The 17,514-nt window shown below is 38.7% G+C and overlaps 2 protein-coding genes across 2 annotated transcripts in view; both read right to left on the reverse strand.

Moving 5' to 3' along the window:
• The window catches only part of vps13a (vacuolar protein sorting 13 homolog A), a 36,791-nt gene extending 26,693 nt beyond the window's left edge, over window positions 1-10,098 (reverse strand). Inside the window, exons 1-24 of the mRNA XM_037681020.1 lie at window positions 9,915-10,098; window positions 9,266-9,309; window positions 9,142-9,184; window positions 8,954-9,049; window positions 8,458-8,559; window positions 7,191-7,300; window positions 6,437-6,496; window positions 6,294-6,353; window positions 5,870-5,950; window positions 5,494-5,551; window positions 5,046-5,173; window positions 4,782-4,888; window positions 4,528-4,699; window positions 4,095-4,157; window positions 3,628-3,760; window positions 3,344-3,438; window positions 3,083-3,225; window positions 2,613-2,814; window positions 2,408-2,522; window positions 1,567-1,703; window positions 1,249-1,381; window positions 855-972; window positions 519-663; window positions 222-333 (exon numbers count right to left, since the gene is read on the reverse strand). Coding sequence (XP_037536948.1) covers window positions 222-333; window positions 519-663; window positions 855-972; window positions 1,249-1,381; window positions 1,567-1,703; window positions 2,408-2,522; window positions 2,613-2,814; window positions 3,083-3,225; window positions 3,344-3,438; window positions 3,628-3,760; window positions 4,095-4,157; window positions 4,528-4,699; window positions 4,782-4,888; window positions 5,046-5,173; window positions 5,494-5,551; window positions 5,870-5,950; window positions 6,294-6,353; window positions 6,437-6,496; window positions 7,191-7,300; window positions 8,458-8,559; window positions 8,954-9,049; window positions 9,142-9,184; window positions 9,266-9,309; window positions 9,915-10,014 — 2,557 coding nt within the window. The 5' untranslated portion in view covers window positions 10,015-10,098. The remainder of the gene's footprint in view (window positions 1-221; window positions 334-518; window positions 664-854; window positions 973-1,248; window positions 1,382-1,566; window positions 1,704-2,407; window positions 2,523-2,612; window positions 2,815-3,082; window positions 3,226-3,343; window positions 3,439-3,627; window positions 3,761-4,094; window positions 4,158-4,527; window positions 4,700-4,781; window positions 4,889-5,045; window positions 5,174-5,493; window positions 5,552-5,869; window positions 5,951-6,293; window positions 6,354-6,436; window positions 6,497-7,190; window positions 7,301-8,457; window positions 8,560-8,953; window positions 9,050-9,141; window positions 9,185-9,265; window positions 9,310-9,914) is intronic.
• A 5,701-nt stretch (window positions 10,099-15,799) lies between these two features.
• LOC119413064 (C2 calcium-dependent domain-containing protein 4C) lies at window positions 15,800-17,005 on the reverse strand. Its single transcript, XM_037680077.1, has one exon. The coding sequence runs from the start codon at window positions 17,003-17,005 to the stop codon at window positions 15,800-15,802; it is 1,206 nt and encodes a 401-aa protein (XP_037536005.1).
• Between the last annotated feature and the right edge of the window lie 509 nt (window positions 17,006-17,514).

Below are 17,514 nucleotides of genomic sequence, written 5' to 3' on the forward strand. Positions count from 1 at the left end.
CTTCAGCAGTTTGGAGCAAATAGTAAGTATCCGCTGTTGACTTTATCTATTAGTATGTGAAATATTGAGACAGCTCTTGAAAAATATCATTGTTTCACATCAACCTTTTCAAATGATTATCTTCAAAGTTTTTCAAAATCCTGCAATAGTCGTGTCAAGTTTATATATCAAGAAGTACAGAGTTTAAAACTTGTGTTTAAGTGTGTACATCTGTGGCTCACCCAGTGAGGAGATGCTGATGGTCTCACATGACTCAAACATAAGAGAGGAGCGCTGGTCTGCTAAGTTCAGAGGTTTTCTGGGAGTGAGCTGAGGGGTGAACGACTGCCTTGTCTGACGAGATAAATCAAGGAACATTTAAATGTTACAGTGAAGTCTGAAGGACTTTTATTAAACTGTTAAAAAAATGCAGAAATCATTTTAAGTTTTTTGGATGTTCACTAAAATTGGTTTATTATTTCCCAAGGTATTATGTAACTTTCACTAAATCTATGGGGAGCCATCTTGGCAGTTGTTACCTTTGCATTTGAAGATGAAGCAGTGCTGCGAGCAGCAGGTCTGCTCTCAGGCAGAGGGATACTGTCTACCAGCTCCAGAACGCTTCGAAGTTTATTATCAGAAATACGAAGAGAGAGCAGAGGAAGTCCTCCAGACATCTTATACCTAAAACACATTCACAGACATTGAATTATGCTAAAATGAAATACCCTACAATGCCTTATTTTTTTTTTTTTTCAATCAGGAAAACTAGCTTTATTATTTATTGTTACTTCTAATATTACTAAATTCTCTTCACCCCATTACAGATCAACCCATTGACTGTATTAAATTTATACTAAGAGCTACACACTTACTTAGGCATGCGGGAGTCTTTGACAACCATGGCCCTGCTGAAAACCACTTTCAGGTCCACGGGCTCCAGGATGTGAAGTGGAGATGTTTTCTGTTTGCGAGCTCGTTTCCAGTCACCATCTATGGACAAAGTGTTAATACATTACTAGCTTCACACAGACACGCACAAAAAATGCAAGATAATTTAATTTTCAAGTCTGTGTTATCTTTGAGGAAGTCGTTTATTAAAACCATTAGTGCAATAAGAGCTGAGTGCATCGTTTCCTTTGTAAACTACATTTTCAATTAAATTTTGGGTTTACTTATTTCCAAACAGTGGTTCATACAGTCCCGATGCATGCTTATACAAATACATAAAACATGTTCTTTCACTTCATGTGTCTGTATTGTTTGTACCTGGTTTGCTGTAAAGGAACTGTAAGCTGCTAAGCTGCACATCGAAGCTGTCGTACGCTCTGGACATAATGTCTTCAATGTTACTGGAACACGCCGACAGCTGCGGCAGATTTTTCTTGCTTTGACTGGACATCTGAAAAAACAAAATTCAGGTTTGCACAAGTTGAAATATTTAAAATTTGTCTTTAAGTGTGATATCGTAGAAATAGCTTTCAGCAATATAACCCAAAAAGCAAAATAAATGAGTCCAGTTACAAACATTGGGTTTTGGGTCTTGTTTTGCAAACTTGAAATATTTCCTCAAAAACACTTTCTGACCTTGAAATGACCGAGGTCCAACAGCAAGATGTTCTGAGTCCCATTGTAAAAGCCGGTCTGGGGGATGATGACGTATGAGGCCATCAAGTTCAGCTTCAAGTCGAGAACTTTCTGTGTTTCGATCACATACATTAAACCTGAAAAACAGAATGTCACAAGTTTATCACTTACAGCTTTAACAACTTTTAGTATTGGAGAAAAAAATAAACAAACATGCATTTAGTTCGACTTCCAAGCCCCAAACAGAAAGACAAAACAGATTTTGTTAACATGAAGAAACACAGTTTGCATCTCGTGGGCTATACTTGAAAATATTAACAGCACAAATATATATATTTTTTTTATTATTTGTAATTTTTACAAATGTCCTGTTAAAGCAAAGCTGTTTTGTTGTTGTTTTTGCACAGTTGAAAATGTTATTAAACAATGAAAATCATGCTCGTTCTATAGCATTTTCAGATTATGATCACAGATACCCCTGACGTACACATATCTGGAAGATAGTTTAAAAAAAACTATTTTGTAAAATTACATCAAGTAAAATTTACTAGCCAAATTCAGTCTCTGACAAAGTATGTACAACAAAAATTAAAAAAAGAGCAGATTAAAACATATTTAAAAAAAAAAAACTAAAAATAAAACCAGTTTAATGAGGATGAACAGGAGCACAATCTGATAAGCTCCATGTGTGTAAACACTGTACATAACTAAATTGCTAAATTAAATCAAAGAATGTAAACATGCTCTCATCAGAGTTCAGACCAGGTTTGTGATAATGTTAAGATCAGTCCTGGTAGTTTAGGTCTGTAGTGTGCACGTTTGTGCTCATAAAACAGCTCACCGGTGGAGGTGCGGTCTCTGAACTGTTCCAGTTTCATCAGGGTCGCATTGGTGAGCTCATCGAGCTGCAGGTCGTCAGGCAGCCTGAAGAATGCTGCCATGCTGTTCACTGTTATCTATTCAGAACAATATTTTATTATAAGTACCGGTACTTGTTGTGATGTTATTGAAGCGTAAACTCAGATGCACTGAGAAGTGTCACTCACTGCGTCATAGATGATTTCCAGGGGTTGTGATTCAACATGAAGCCGCTGGTTTGCACTCTCATCCAGTGGGTTGGTTTCAAACAGGATGCAGAGCAGTGGGGTTCCTGCTCCTGTGGCTGCCTTCCTCGATGAAAGGAGGGTTGGTGCGGGCCTGTCTGTGGCCAAACCAGTGACTTCAAACAAACTGAGCTGCGCTGTGATTCTGAGAGAAAGAGAAACTGGATATCAGTGCCAGGATTCTCGGGAGGAGATATGCTCGAAGAACTAAAAGCAAAAATATTATAATTTTATTACATTGCATACTATCTGATTATGAAGTAAGGAGTGTTTTGCTTTGCACAATAATTTTTAGAAACATTTAAATCACATTCATGTTTTCAAACTAATTCCTTCAAAAATATCTAAAATGTGCAGGAGAAACCATACAACACTAAAACTAGCCAAAAGCTGTTCAAAGAGCGTTGACAGACTTGATGGCTTGAGCTCCAGGCCTCTGTGCCAGCGTCGACTTGAGCTCCTCCACAGTCAACTTGATGATCTCGTTTTTGTCCTTCTTGTCCTTGATGGACACGGTCAGCCTTTCCATGTGAAACTTAACCTTCATGTTTTCAAACTGTCAACAAAATACAAAACAGCTTATGCTTTGACCAAAAAAAGCAGTTTCAGAATGATGAGCCAAACAGGAGAGTGTTATTAGTTGAAAGCTGGAAAATGAAAGAAAAGTGACTCGCCTTTTTTGGCAGGTTGGGATTAGCAGCAGTTTCACTGTATCCAATGGCAGTGTAGAGTTTGGCTTTCTCAGCAGGGGTTAAAAGCTCATCAAAACCTGAGATGCAGACATGTGGGAAGAAGGAATAGAAGGTGAGCATAAAAATACTGACAATGACACTAAAGTTTGTTCTGATATCAACTACACAGCTGAACTATGTTTTTTTCTTCCACATAGTCACACATGCTTGGGTTTACATTTTGCTGCTTTTCTGCTCAGTCTTACAGTTCAGTTTCAGTATCTTACTTCCAGGCTTGGTCTCTTTTGTTTGTGTCTCAGCTTCTCCGCCCCAGTTCCACATCCAGCTGAGCCAACCCTGAGACTCCTCCTCCTCCATCTTCAACCCTGGACGATAAATACGTAGTCCTGCCTTGCTTGCCTAATATGAAATAAAATATTAACTGTTGTAATCTTGGAAACAGAAAGAGCAATCACCAAACTATGCAACACTTGCAAATGTGAAATATTGAAAGAACCAAATTTTTGACCCCAAAAATTCATGCTCAATAATCCAGGTACGGTTTATTTTTAGCTGCAACGTTTCGTCTTTCATTCATTCGTCAAATTCTTGATCACTATTTTTTCTACACATTAATTTAATAAACAACTCAGCTAATAACAACGTATGACAATCATTATGGTTTGATAAACTCCATGAGCCGATGACAGACAGGTATTACAAAAACAGATATGCATAAAGTCAGAAAGCTTACCTCCACTTCAGCTTGCTGTCTAGCTAATGTGATATTAAAAATATCTAAGGTCTTCTCAGTCTCCTAAAAAATAAAAATAAATAACTTGAGAGAATTTATCAAAAATTTACTCCATTTATTACAACATGGCAATAAAAAAAATTATTCTTAATCTCGAGAAAATGTGACTCAGAAGAAAGAAATAGGACAAAACTTCATCACAAACAAAACAATCTTCAACTTGTCAGTTCACTAAAAGATAAAATGATTAAAAAAAAAACATTCTTTAAGTTATCAGTCTGTCTTTGTATAACGTTTGAAATATATTCACAGATTTTAACAAGTACTCGTCAGTACAACTAAGCAGAAACGACCTGTCACACTGATCTATTCTAGACAAACGTTCATTTTATTGTACAAATTTCACATTAGGATAAGTTCAGCCGAGCCCCACCTCTAGCTGCTTCAGAAGCTCCTCGCAGGGCTTCTTGCTGGTGATCTTTGTCTTGTAGAAGTCTTTGTAACACTTTACCCTCTGCCGGTGCCGGTGAATGAATTTCCACGACCACATGTGGAGATGTGGCTTCACGTCCACTTCCAGGATGCTGGTGGTCACGTACTTCCACCTGAAATTCAGGAACATAGAAACAAAGTCAGCTGCTCAATCTGCGAATTGTGCAGCGGAAACAAAATGTTCAATTTTCTGACCATATGAGAGCATTCTTGTGAACATGGACCTCAGGTCTGTACTTCCTGTATGGCAGGTTTCGTGACATCATATCCACTGAGCCCAGCAGTTCCAAAATGCTAATATACTGAAGAGACAGGAAGTCAGTAATTACAAAGTAGAACAGAGCGCTGCAGTTCAGTCATCATCTCACTGTTGAACTTGTTTTGATCTTTGTCTCTAATACAAGACACTCGTGTTGCGCTTTGAGAAAGACATGTTTAAGACAACACACGTGCACTGACCTGAGGCTTGTTGAGCTCTATAGCCACCTCACTGAGGTTGACCGTCAAGTCCACTTTAGGAGCAGAAAAATCCACATCTGACCTGGGATTCATTCGTAGTTTAGCATCCGCTGATATTGGGCGAAAAACTGTGGATCCACAACAGGAAAGTGATACAAGTTTAGGAGCAACTAAAGTTTACATTAACGTTCAACTATCTTAAGTTAATGATCTAAACTGGACATCAGAATTCTTTGTTTTTATGTAAGATTAGTAAATCAAATTACACACACCAATGCCTATTAGTGAAAATCAAAACAAAAGCTGCTGAGAGGTGATGAAAATCTGTTAAAATGTGTTGCTGTGTGAGTCACAGGTTTTAATGATGATGTTTAATAATGTGTTTAGCTGGATTTGAAGGGAAATGAACAAAACAATTAAGAGTAAATGATGACAGTGAGGCACTTACTGAAGTTGTGGCTGGCTGAAAGAGAAGGATGAATTTCCACGCTGCTCTGAAGACAGCGCTATAAAAAAAATATATAATAAGAAAACATTTTGATACATTTTACTTCTTGAACTTAATCTCTCCATTGCCATACTTTTCAAAAATACCCATGAGGCCTTTTTGACAAGCTTTGTAAAATCTTTATAACAACTTAATAGGTTGTATGTCCTTAAAACAGTTTTTGTTTCCAGATTTATGCTTTATCTGAATGCAATTCTGACACAACCTCAATCCTGTGTAAACAAGGAACATACTGTATGTCAGCCCCAATTTAAAATAAGAGCACTCAATGCAGACAGGAAAGAGATAATGTACAACGCACGGTTTAATGACTCACCAACGCCTCTTCAGCATTGTGATTGGAGAAGAGCGCCGAGTTGACATTCCAGTAGACAAACAAGTTGTCCAGTCGAACCAACTGAGGGAAGAAATTACAGAAGCAATTAGTGTGATGAAGAGCTGAACACAGAGCACAAAGTGAAGAGGAAATAAAAGAAGCTCCTTGAACTGCTACTGAAAAAAAGGTTTCATAGAACTGATCTATATAAAATGCAATTGATGCTGTAAATAAATAAATATCTAGATAAAAGCAAGTGTTGTCTGAATTACAAAAAAGTAGTGCTGAGCTAGTTGTTAATGTTTTCACTCAACACAACATAAAACAAGTAGGGAGACAAAAACCTCAAAGGAATGAAGCAAACAGGATAAGATTCTCAATCAGTTAGATATTTTGTAAAATCTTAGTAATTACATTTTTTTACCTTAAAGAAAAGCTTGGCATTTTCGTCCAAGAGACTGGGCTTCCAGTTTTTATCAGCTGTCTGTTATGTAATGGAAAAATAAACAATACAATACAGTACAATGCACATATTCTGACAGAAAGTAAATTTAAAAAACATTTTACCTGGAGGCTGAGGTTTTGAAGTGAAACACCAAACGACAAAGGACAGTTTTGATTGGTAACCTGCGAAAAAAAAAAAAAATTTTTAAATAAATCAATTGATTCTATAATTATTCTGTACGATTTATAGTACAGTAGTCCCTCGTTTATTGCGGGGGACCCATACCCTAAAGATAAGTGAAAAACTGCAAAGTAGGAATAGTAGTACAAGCAGTAAGTAGTACAGTAGTTTATTTTATTATTTATATAGATATATATTAAGGCATTTTAAACCCTTCCCACACTCTTGCAATATTCCAAACAATGTTTCTAAACTCTAAAGGCTCTAAAAGAGAAGAGAATCATGATTTCAGCTCTCTGCCTCATCTGCATTTGCCGCCAGCAAGCGTTCTTGGCCACGCCCACTTCTCCGCTCTGCAAGCTGAAAATCTGATCAGCTGTTTAACTGCAGCAAGAAGTTTATCCTGCAGCAGTATGGACTGCACAAACGTGCAGCAGGTACTAAATAATTCAAAATAATTTATTTCAAATAAAAATTTCATGCTGATTGTGCGGCTCATCCATCAATCAGCCAATTGTGTGTCATGTCCAATCTTATTTTGAAAAACCGCGATAGAGCGAATCCGCGATAAACGAGCTGCGAAGTAGCAAGGGACTACTGTACTGAAATTGGCAAATGTTAATACGCAACAAACAAGTCCACTGCAAACAAAACAGTATGTGATTTTGAAGCACGATACTCAGTTGGAATACTCACATCATCTTCATAGCGCACATGGATGTTTGAGATCTTGATCTGCAGGTTTTTGATAACCTGAGTCACAAGTTTTTCTACAAAGGTGTCCTGCTTCTCCAGTTTAGGGTTTTCTGTCAAACATGAACAAATACAACCATGAAACCCAAACTGACTCTAAAGTGTTTCTGTAATGTCTAAAGAAATGCAGAAGTGAAGCACTTCATATTGTATTTCTTAGCTTAGATCCTTCCTTATTACTGTTTCTTTTACAATTTATATTTTTGATATTGTTGGATGTAACTGGGACCCTGTGTACACAATTTCGTTCCACCTCATGTACCACATGTGATGCGAATGACAATAAAGAACTTTGAAATAAAAATCAGTTTGTGGGAGGGATTTGCTTGCTCCTCTTAATGCTGATGTCAAAATATCAATCGGTCCTGTCTGAATGAACAAAAACTAATTTCCATCCATCCATTCCATTCATTCATCCATTATCTTTACCTGCTTCTTCCTTTTCGGGTCATGGAGGTCACTGGTGCCCATTTCCAGCGTCACTGTGTGAGGTGGAGGACACTTTGGACAGGTCTCCAGTCCATCACAGACACATAGAGACAAACGAGACAAACAACCATTCACTCTCTCACTCACACCTAGGGACAATTTAGAGTTACCAATTAGCCTAACATGCATGTTTTTGGTCTGTGGAAGGAAACTGGAGTACCCAAAAAAAAACCACGCATGCACAAAGCAAACTCCACCCAGAAAGGCCCCGGGCTGGGATTTGATCCGGCGACTTTCTCACTGAGAGGCAACAGTGCTACCAACTGTGCCACTATAAAATAAAACTTGGTCCCTTTGATTTTGAATTATTTAAGGAGCAACATACATGCTTTAAGACTAACAATGAAAAGCATTACTTTTTAACCTTGTTTAAAACATGTAAACAATGGCACAGCCCAATTACCAGCTACAAAAAAATAAAAAAAATAAAAAATAAATACAATATCCCATATAAGCTGACATATACAGAGAAGTGTGAAAGTTTTGGGCTGCACAGTCACTCACAGACATACCATAATCTTATGACTTAAGAGCTGTAATCATGCTACCTTTTTCACTGTTTATCTCAGCTTTTGGTTCTCTCTCTAAAACCCAAATGCTGAAACACATCTCTTACAGTTATGCTCAAAACATCCCTTAATCTGCTGAAAACTTAGTTAAACAAAAAAAAGTATTTACAGAACTCTCACACACACATATGGTCTAAACATTAGACTCGGACCTTTCTCTGCAGCCTTCTGCTTTGTCTCCTCTATTCGCTGGAGTTCCCTCTGACGAGCCTCCTGTAGCTGCCTCTCCTCCTTTTCTGCATCATACTTTATACCTGGAGAAAACGTACCACAGAAAATGTAATTACACTATCTTTTCAATACAAAACAATAAACAGTGCGAGCCTTAAATGTAATAACCTACTTGCCAGGATGTTAGGAGACCCTATTTTTACTCTTTTTACCACACATCAACAAGACAATTAAACAAATTGAACCTTATACTGTTGCTATTTCTAAAACTTATGAATTCATTTCATTCTGTAAAACAAGAACTAAAATAATCAATTGTACTAAGAATTTATTAAATTAATAGGCTTTATTAACAAATCTGAGATGTCATATTATTTCTGTAGGTACTACCTACAGGAACAATATGACATTTATAGCGAGGACCAACACATAATCTTATTTTATGTGTATTGTAAAGAACATAAATGTTGCTCTTACTTGCTGTGGGGACTATAAGCAGATAGACACCATCCAGCGTGGCCTCCACTGACTGGGTGTAGAGATTCTTCCATGGGATCTTTAGCTCCAGACGTCCTGTTAACAAAAAAATACTAAGTAAGAATGCTTGTCTCTAAACCTGAAAGGTTTGAAAGATCCCAAACTGGGTCGAATGAGGCCATCGTTACCTATGTGACCAGCTCTGACTTTAAAGGGAATATCAAGCTGACTCTGCAACACAGAAACAAATAAATCTTCATTATAACACAAGACTCTGCAAATCCTGATTAGTTGCTCGTACGTTTAACTTACCAAGGCATTTTCCTTTATTTCAAGGTTTTTTAGAACGGCATCCCCTGCAATGACCACAATATGTTACAATAAAATAGACCCAATTTGTACAGACTTAAAGTGAGGTTCATATAAACAGATTTAACAAAAAAAGTGGGCTCTTTATCTTGAGAACTGTTTTAAGCAACAAAATGAGTTGTGATGCACAACTATGTCATTTTTAGACACATATAACGTAGGAATAGATGCACATTTAATGTATCCGGTAATGCAAACGCAGCCAGCAGACACACGTAAAGAAACTCTTCTTTTCTACTCTTCTCATTCGCCCAACAGGTCTGGAGGTCCTTGAACATTTAAGTGAACCCGGAACGAGTCATAACCTGGTTGTGTGGAAGGGCGGGACTACTCGCTTCTCAGAAACTTCAAGGAGCAGCTGAACATGCAAAATCAAATTATTACTGATGAATGACGCGTTTTTCTCCACAGAAAGAACATTTCTCTGTCGTGTTACACTCATGCTGTATCACCAAGCTGCATTTTAAGAAAGACAAAACTGAAAGTGGCCGCTGAGAGAGCTTCTTTTCTGCTCACGCGACTGCCTGCTAACATTGCATTAGCATTTAGCTCCGCAGCTTAGAGCTAAAGAAAGGCAAACAAGTTCAATTACCTCCCCATATTCCAAGCTTCAGCTGCGAGCTGTCAAGGTTGACAACATAATCCCCCAAAAAACGATTCAGAACGTCCACTACGACGCTTTCAAAAACCATTTTAACGTTTCTTTCATGGGTCTGTCACTATATTTACATCTTGTGCGGACCCTTTAACGTTCGTAGCCTCGAGACGACAGCGCTGAGAAAGACGACTGTACGTCATGACGTCACTGACAACTACCCACACGATAGTTGGGCAGATCGTTGTAGCATATAATCAAATCACAGTTTTTCTTCCTACTTAATGATATTCTTGCTTGTTTTTTTATTTAATTAAACATATAAAAATAACGTTCCCACTGATTTAAAATGTTTCAAGGTCTTCACTGATTGTGTTTAAATTGCTTTAAATTACGTATATCCACAAGGAATAATTATTTCAATATCCATGAAAAAGATATTCAGAAATGTTTTGTTTTTTATATATGTTTTACTGTATATGTTTCATACATATTTTATATATGTCTCTCCAATGTCATTTTTGCCCAATTTTTTAAATCCCTTTTCCTATTCACGTGTATTTTGCTTTTTGGCTTTCAGTTCAGATATTCACCACATGTATGTTCTATTTATAATCCTATTTAAATGGAAAATTGGGTTGTTTTTGGATAAGATCATACAAAAATTTATCCCACCCACAAATTATCACATATTCACTACACCCCCAACTGAAAAATCTTTCAGCACCAATGGGTTTTTCTTAAAAAGAGTTTTAACTCAAGGAAACTCACATTTTTATACAAAGTATTTGCAATGTGTTTGTTTTAAGCACAATTTCAATTTTCGGTTTTATGTTAAAATGATTTCCCACTTTGTTCTAAAATTATATTCTCAACATGTCCATACATATTGGTAATTGCATTATTGTTGATCATTATTTCAATTACTGATGCCAACTGTGATCAGTATAAGTATTGGATACTAAAAACTATATTAAAGAAATCTTTTTTTATTTTTTATGTGCAATTTCAAAATCAAACTTGCAATTGGAATTGTAGATAACAAATTGCGCCGCTCAAGATGGCTGCATGTTGGAGCAGCTCTGTTACTTTCATTCTGAGATTTTGCTTTTGGAAACTTTAATTCATCTTTTTCTGGATGTAAATCACATTTTTTGGATGGTTGTTTCCTCTGGTATCAGATGCTGTGCAGCTGGAAGGATTTTTACTGAAACTTTTTTTAGTTTTGGACATTTGTTATGATGCGTAACCATGGCAACAAGGCAGTTTTCTACAACAACAGCAGCTGAATAACATCTCAAAAGCTTAAATAATATCTCAACTATGGCCCCAACTCTCAAATGAGTTGAAAAGGATGTTCTATGGACGCATTCTCATCTACCTGCCAGCTGTGCTCGAGTGCCTGACCACTGAGATCCTGGAACTAGCAGGAAACACGGCTCACGACAGCGGAAGAACAGGATCGTCCCTCAGCACCTACAGTTGGCTGTCCGCAGCTATGAGGAGATCGGCAGACTTCTGGGAGGAGTGGCCATCGCTCTGGGAGGAGTTCTGCCCAGCATTCAAGCGGTCCTACAGTCCAGGGGAACCAGGAGGCCAGCCGAGTCTGGGTGGACGGATCGGACGGCATCTGCAGCCAGTTTCTTAGGATCCACTGTGGGATGGACCTTTACAAGAGATCCTTCCTGTCTACAGCCATCAGCATCTATAACATCTCTTAATGAAATGAGGATAACAAGTTACAATAACAAAATAATTTTCCTCTGGGATTAATAAAGTATTTTTGAATTGAATTGAATTGAAAAATGTAAATTTCTCTGTAAAAATAGTTTGATTGATTGGTTGATTGATTGATTGGTTGATTGATTGATTGATTGGTTGATTGATTGATTTCTTGATTGATTTGTTGATTTATTTATTTGTTTATTTGTTTTTCTAATTCTAAACAGGATTGCATGGATTTAGGATATCTCGAGCTGTAAGCAGATTAATAATAAATATAAAAGTTGTTTGTTGTGAGAAACAAGAAATACTGATTATTAATAGATCAAACTGCATTTTGAATTAATGAAGTCAGTGACTGTCCATTTGACTGTCCATCGATTATCTTTAGCCACTTCTCCCTTTTTGGGTCGCGAGGGTCACTGGTGTCCATATAGTCATGGTGCGAGAGGTGGGGGACACCCTGGATCTCCAGTCCATCACAGGGACTCATAAAGACAAACGAGAAAAACAACCATTCACTCTCTCACTCACACCTAAGGACAGTTTTGAGTTACCAATCAGCCTAGCATGCATGTTTTTTGGTCTGTGGACGGAATTCGGAGAACCCAAAGAAAACACATGAAGAATTAAATTATAAACAGCTGCTTTTCTATTATATGATAAACTAGCTTGCCAAACAGTGTTGGAGGCTGGACCCAGAGCCCTATAAAGAGACTGGACTGGTCCAGCACCTGCATGGTCCAGGACAGGTCAGACTGCAAACTGACAGAACAAGCAGGCTTCTCTTTAAAGAGGAAACAATAAACAGTTCCTTCCTTTAAACTGACTTTAAATTGAAAATGCCCCAACAAGTAAGAAATGTCCACCAACTTCTTATTTTTATTGATTTTACTGATTGAAAACACAAAAAACATGAAAGCTGTCAGTGATTAAAATGTCTGCAGATATTTTGCTACACACCAAACATTCAGTTTTAGTTCTACCATTAAAATTGATATTTCAAAGAACCATTTGTTCTTGTTTCATTTGTAGCAGAATTTCCACAATTAATTCACTTAAAAATCACAATCTTTATTCAGACTGTGATTTTTGATTTGTGGATCAATAAAAACAAATACACACAGCCAACTTAAAAAAAAAAAAAAAACATTTGTCTGTGATGTAGACCTAAGGCAGATCTTGATCTTGTTTTATCTAACATAACTTTTTACAATTTTGTTTGAAAACTTAAACTTACATTTTATGGAAAACTGCACTCGAACATAAAATAAAGCTTACAATATGGTAATATTTTCACAAGCTACAGCTGAAAACAGTAGCAATACTTGATGATCATCTCTGTTTTCTACAGCAATGTTACACAGAAGGAATGACTTCATTATGCAGAAATGTTTCTCATATTTACTCGAGTAAAATAAAGTAACACAACAAAGATACTTAACAAAAACATTATGTTTTGTTCTTTTTGGCCTTTAAACACAGTCACATTACAATGCTCACTATAATTCATATTTTAAAGGAAATATTTGCCAAAATTTTTCAGATAATCTCTGGGGGACAGCGTTATTATTTCGACCACTTGAACACATCATTGCCGACTCACTCGTCACTCTGTTTGGACTTCCTTGAGAAAAATATAGCTACTCTTTTTCTACTGTACGATTATGTTTCAAACAGTCATTTTATTCACACTGACGAAGATACAACAGCTGGTGAAAAATGCCGTCAAAATCTTCAACCCATGTCGACCTACCTATTCTCAACGAGTGGCCTCAGTCTGAAGAAACAAAATTTATTTCTGACAAGACAAGTTCAAACAGGGCCAAGACTAAGGTGAATTTCTGCCGTCAAGAAATCAACTTCAGGTCAAGATCTTCATAGCAGTTTGTCCAAACTCTTTTTTTATACACTCTACACTGCTACTGATGTCTCACTGTAGTTATTCTGGCATAAATATTATAGTATTGCTGTTATAAGTGCTCCAGGCTGCACCGGAAGTGCAACAGTTAGCTGCTACTGCTGTCATTCGTTCTTGCTAATATCCATAAAACAACAATAATCGACTCCCGCTTTGGATCTGCTTGGACTAGCTGGTCAATCAGATTAAAATTCACTTTTATTTCTCCGAGATGAAGTTGTGCAAAGAGCTGTCAGGTCAGATGATGATTGTTTGTAATGTGTTTGCCGAACCTCACTTCAAAAGATCTCAACTCTGAGATGTGATGTTTTTACTGTTTGTGATTAAAGACCTAGAGTTCCCTCATCATCATCAACAACTTTATTTATAAAGTGCTTTAACACAGCCACAGCTGAAACAAAGTGCTGAACATCAGTTAAGAACAAGATAAGAGAAAGCATAAAAACAAAGCTACAAAGCCAAGCACACAATGAACTAAAAACTCAGTTAAAACACAATAAAACGACGAGTTAAACAGATTAAATCAATGCCAATAAAAATGAAGTAAAATCGAGTCTATAAGTCTGGGGGAGTGGTGGCGCAGAGGTTAGAGAAGGTGGGCCTGTGATCGGAAGATCGCCGGTTCAAGCCCCGGTACCGACATCAAAAATGTGGGTGGGGTAGGTGAAGCACCCACACCTGCCCCCACCCTCATTCGCCCCACCCTGGGCCCTTGAGCAAAGCCCTTAACCCCCATCTACTCCCTAAACAGGTCTCTCTTGAAAATGAGTTCTCGTGGCTCAGTGCGACTACCTGGATAAATAAAGGGTAAATGAAAAAATGTAAGTCTCAGTTGGGTTGAAGGCCAGTGAGTAAAAATGAGTTCTCAGACGAGTTTTAAAAATGGACAGTGAAGGGGCCTGTCGAGCGTGCAAAGGCAGAGTGTTCCATAACTTAGGCCCACTAACAGAGAAGGCCCTGTCTCCTCTAATCTTCCCTGACTGAAGGTGTGTCCCTCACCACATATGCTGAGACGTGATGACATTTTATCCATTCTGGTGACAACATTGTGCACATGTGCGTATTGCACAAGACTGCAGTCTCGTGCAAATATTGGGCAATGTCAGGCTCAGAGTCTGCATTGTGAAGAAAAAAATAATAATTTGTACGCATCTTTTATGATAGTCTATTGTTGTTGTTGTTGTCCACTGTTGTCATCACTCTTTCAGCTCTCTCTTGTAAATGAGTCCCCGAGGCTCAGTGGGATTAACCTGTATAAATAAATGTTGAATGAATGACCCTCAGCTACTAACACAACACATGTTAGCTCAAAATCTGTCAAACTGATTTAGATGCATTTGTCTTTGTAATGTAATGTGTTATGTGTTGTCATCATTGTATGTTTCCATACAATGGCAGAATTTAACCCATCCACCACCAGGTGGAGCAGTGGGGAGCTATAGAAAGCACCTGGGTAGCGATTTGGGGATAAGGTGTCGTGCTCAGAGACACCATGAGATGTGCAATGACTGGGGCTCAAACCTGAGACTTTCAGGTCCCGGGTCGGCTGTCCTGCCTCTACTACATATGTGTCAAACTTAAGGCCCAGGGGCCGAATGTGGCCCTTGCTGACATCTTATCTGGCCCCCAAGATGATATTTTAAATGCAAAATACTTTTATCACTTTAATTTTTTCAATAATCTTTGGTTATGATGTCAAAATGCAACAGAGAATGTCAAATAAGACCAATCAAACTCTTGTTGAGGACCCTGCAACCAAGAAAAGATGTTTGGTATCTAACTTGAGTTAATGTAGATTCTGAAACCGGACCTTAGTTTGAAAAAAGTTTTTATTTTGGCCCCCTTTTGTGAGTGGGTTTGACACCCCTGCACTACATCTCGGCCCCCATGTGTTGGTTGATTTGGATTCGATGTGGCAGCTCTTCTTGAACTAGATTCACTCCAAAAATTAATCAAAAATTCACATCCAACCACTGTTTCCTGGAAACTTCAGGAAAATCCGTACAGTGGTTCATGAAATATTTTGCTAACAGACAGACAAATAGTTAATGACAAAATGTTATCTGTTAGCGCTCAGAACATATGCTACCAACATACACAGTTTTAGCTCAATATCTGCTAGAGTTACAGCCCCGTTTGTGTTTTTAAAGGTCAGTTGGCTGTGGCGGCCATTTTTAATCAGGTTGACTCAAACGATTAATCAGTTCAAGAGGCGAATTCATAATAATATAAATGATACTTATGTGTGTTTCTGAACTGGAAGTAACTGGATGAGAGGTTTAGTAACAGTTCCAATCACTTTCCCCCTCCTCAGTGTTCCAGCGGCAGGTTTATTCACCACCTTCAGCCTGAGCTGCAGCTCCTGCAGATCTTTGTGCCTCAGCTCCGTGAAGAAGAAATCCTCGTTGAACACGGGCCTCCAGCAGTTTCTGACGGTGGCGCTCTCCTGCTGCTGCAGCTTCCCTGGCGTCAGGCACAGACTCACGGTGCAGTTCAAGGCTTGTCGGTCAGCTTCATCATCGCTCAGCCCTTCCACACACACCAGGCGCACCCTGACTGTGCAGAAAGTGTTGCCTGAGAAGGCGGTTTGCTCGGCGGAGAGTCGAACCATGCCTCGTCCCTGCAAGGGGAGGACGTGTTCAAGCTGAAGTCTCTCCTGACACTGCAGGGTGTCCAACGGGAGGAGGACGGGTGGAGACAGGTTGAGGGAGTCTCTCTCTGTGGTTGGAGGGCTGTAGGGAGAGGCTAAACTGAAGCTGTTGAGTAATGAAGGACAGGATTTAGTTTCTTTAAGACAACCACTTCTCGTTGGACTACAGTTGGACGGTTTGATGCTGTAGGAGGAACAGAAAGGCAAAGATTCAGCAGAGGAAGGAGTTCCACCTTCTGCATTGCCTGTTTCTGAAAGGCTTTTGCATGAGAACAGTGGGAGAAACCCAGAAAATGTTTTCTTGGGTGGGGTTCTCTCTTTGGCTTCCCCTGATGCCATAGCAGCGATGCTTCTGTCAAACATGAACCCAGGAGCTTTTGAGTGGAACAAAGACTCCTTCCGTCGAGTGTTGGGGCTCTCATAAATCCCAGCCAGGCCATAACCCTCTGCAGAGAACGGCAGAGGTTTCTTTATCACCTTCCAAGGCTCTGAGGCATCCTCTTTCTTTGACTTCACGTCCTTCATCTTTGGTTGTGCGGCTGCTGAAGATGTGCTGCTCTTGGGGTTTTGACTGTTTGGGTTTGGTTGATCTTCTGGCGGTGGACTTCGCTTGCAAAGCCGCGGAGGCAGGCAGAAATTGGGGATGTTGTCCGGTGTGATGATGTTGCTGTGTACACTCTGAGAGAGGCTGCTGGTCTTGGGCTGAAAGAAGACGTCTTCACTGTTTCCCATGTAGCGATTCAGCTCCAAAGGGATGCTCTCCACGCGCTCCCTGATCTTCCCGATGACCCACATTGTTACTGTTTGACAAGTGCGATTATCATCCCTTCACACAAATCCAAAGTCACTTTAAAGCAAATGCAAAGAAAATGGTTCAGGTTAAATTAAACACATATTTTTATATACTGTAATTTTTTTAAATTTATTTCAATATAACATTTTCTCACCTGTGATGTGGCCTTTGCTGAGGAGATCTCTGCCTGACGCAAGTGCTGGTGTCAGGTTTTAAAGGTTAGTGCATGTTAGAACGTCACTGGTCTGCCTCCCCCGCCTGCATCAAAAAAATAAAAAATACACAAGCATACACAAGAATACACATCACATCCACTGAGTATTGAGCATCTCGTGTCCTTTAGAAACTGGGTGGGCGGCTCATCAGATCAGATGCACTCATGTGCATTTAGCTGTGATGGCAGCTCTCCAGGGTAAACTTTTTTTTGTTTCTTTGTTCATGTTTTATGTAAAATAATAAAGTCACAGCGTTGTGAATACACCGCTATATCATATTATGTCAATTGTGTTAT

Source organism: Nematolebias whitei, chromosome 8, assembly GCF_014905685.2.
Source record: "Nematolebias whitei isolate Nwh7 chromosome 8, NemWhi1, whole genome shotgun sequence".
Lineage (NCBI taxonomy): Eukaryota > Metazoa > Chordata > Actinopteri > Cyprinodontiformes > Rivulidae > Nematolebias > Nematolebias whitei.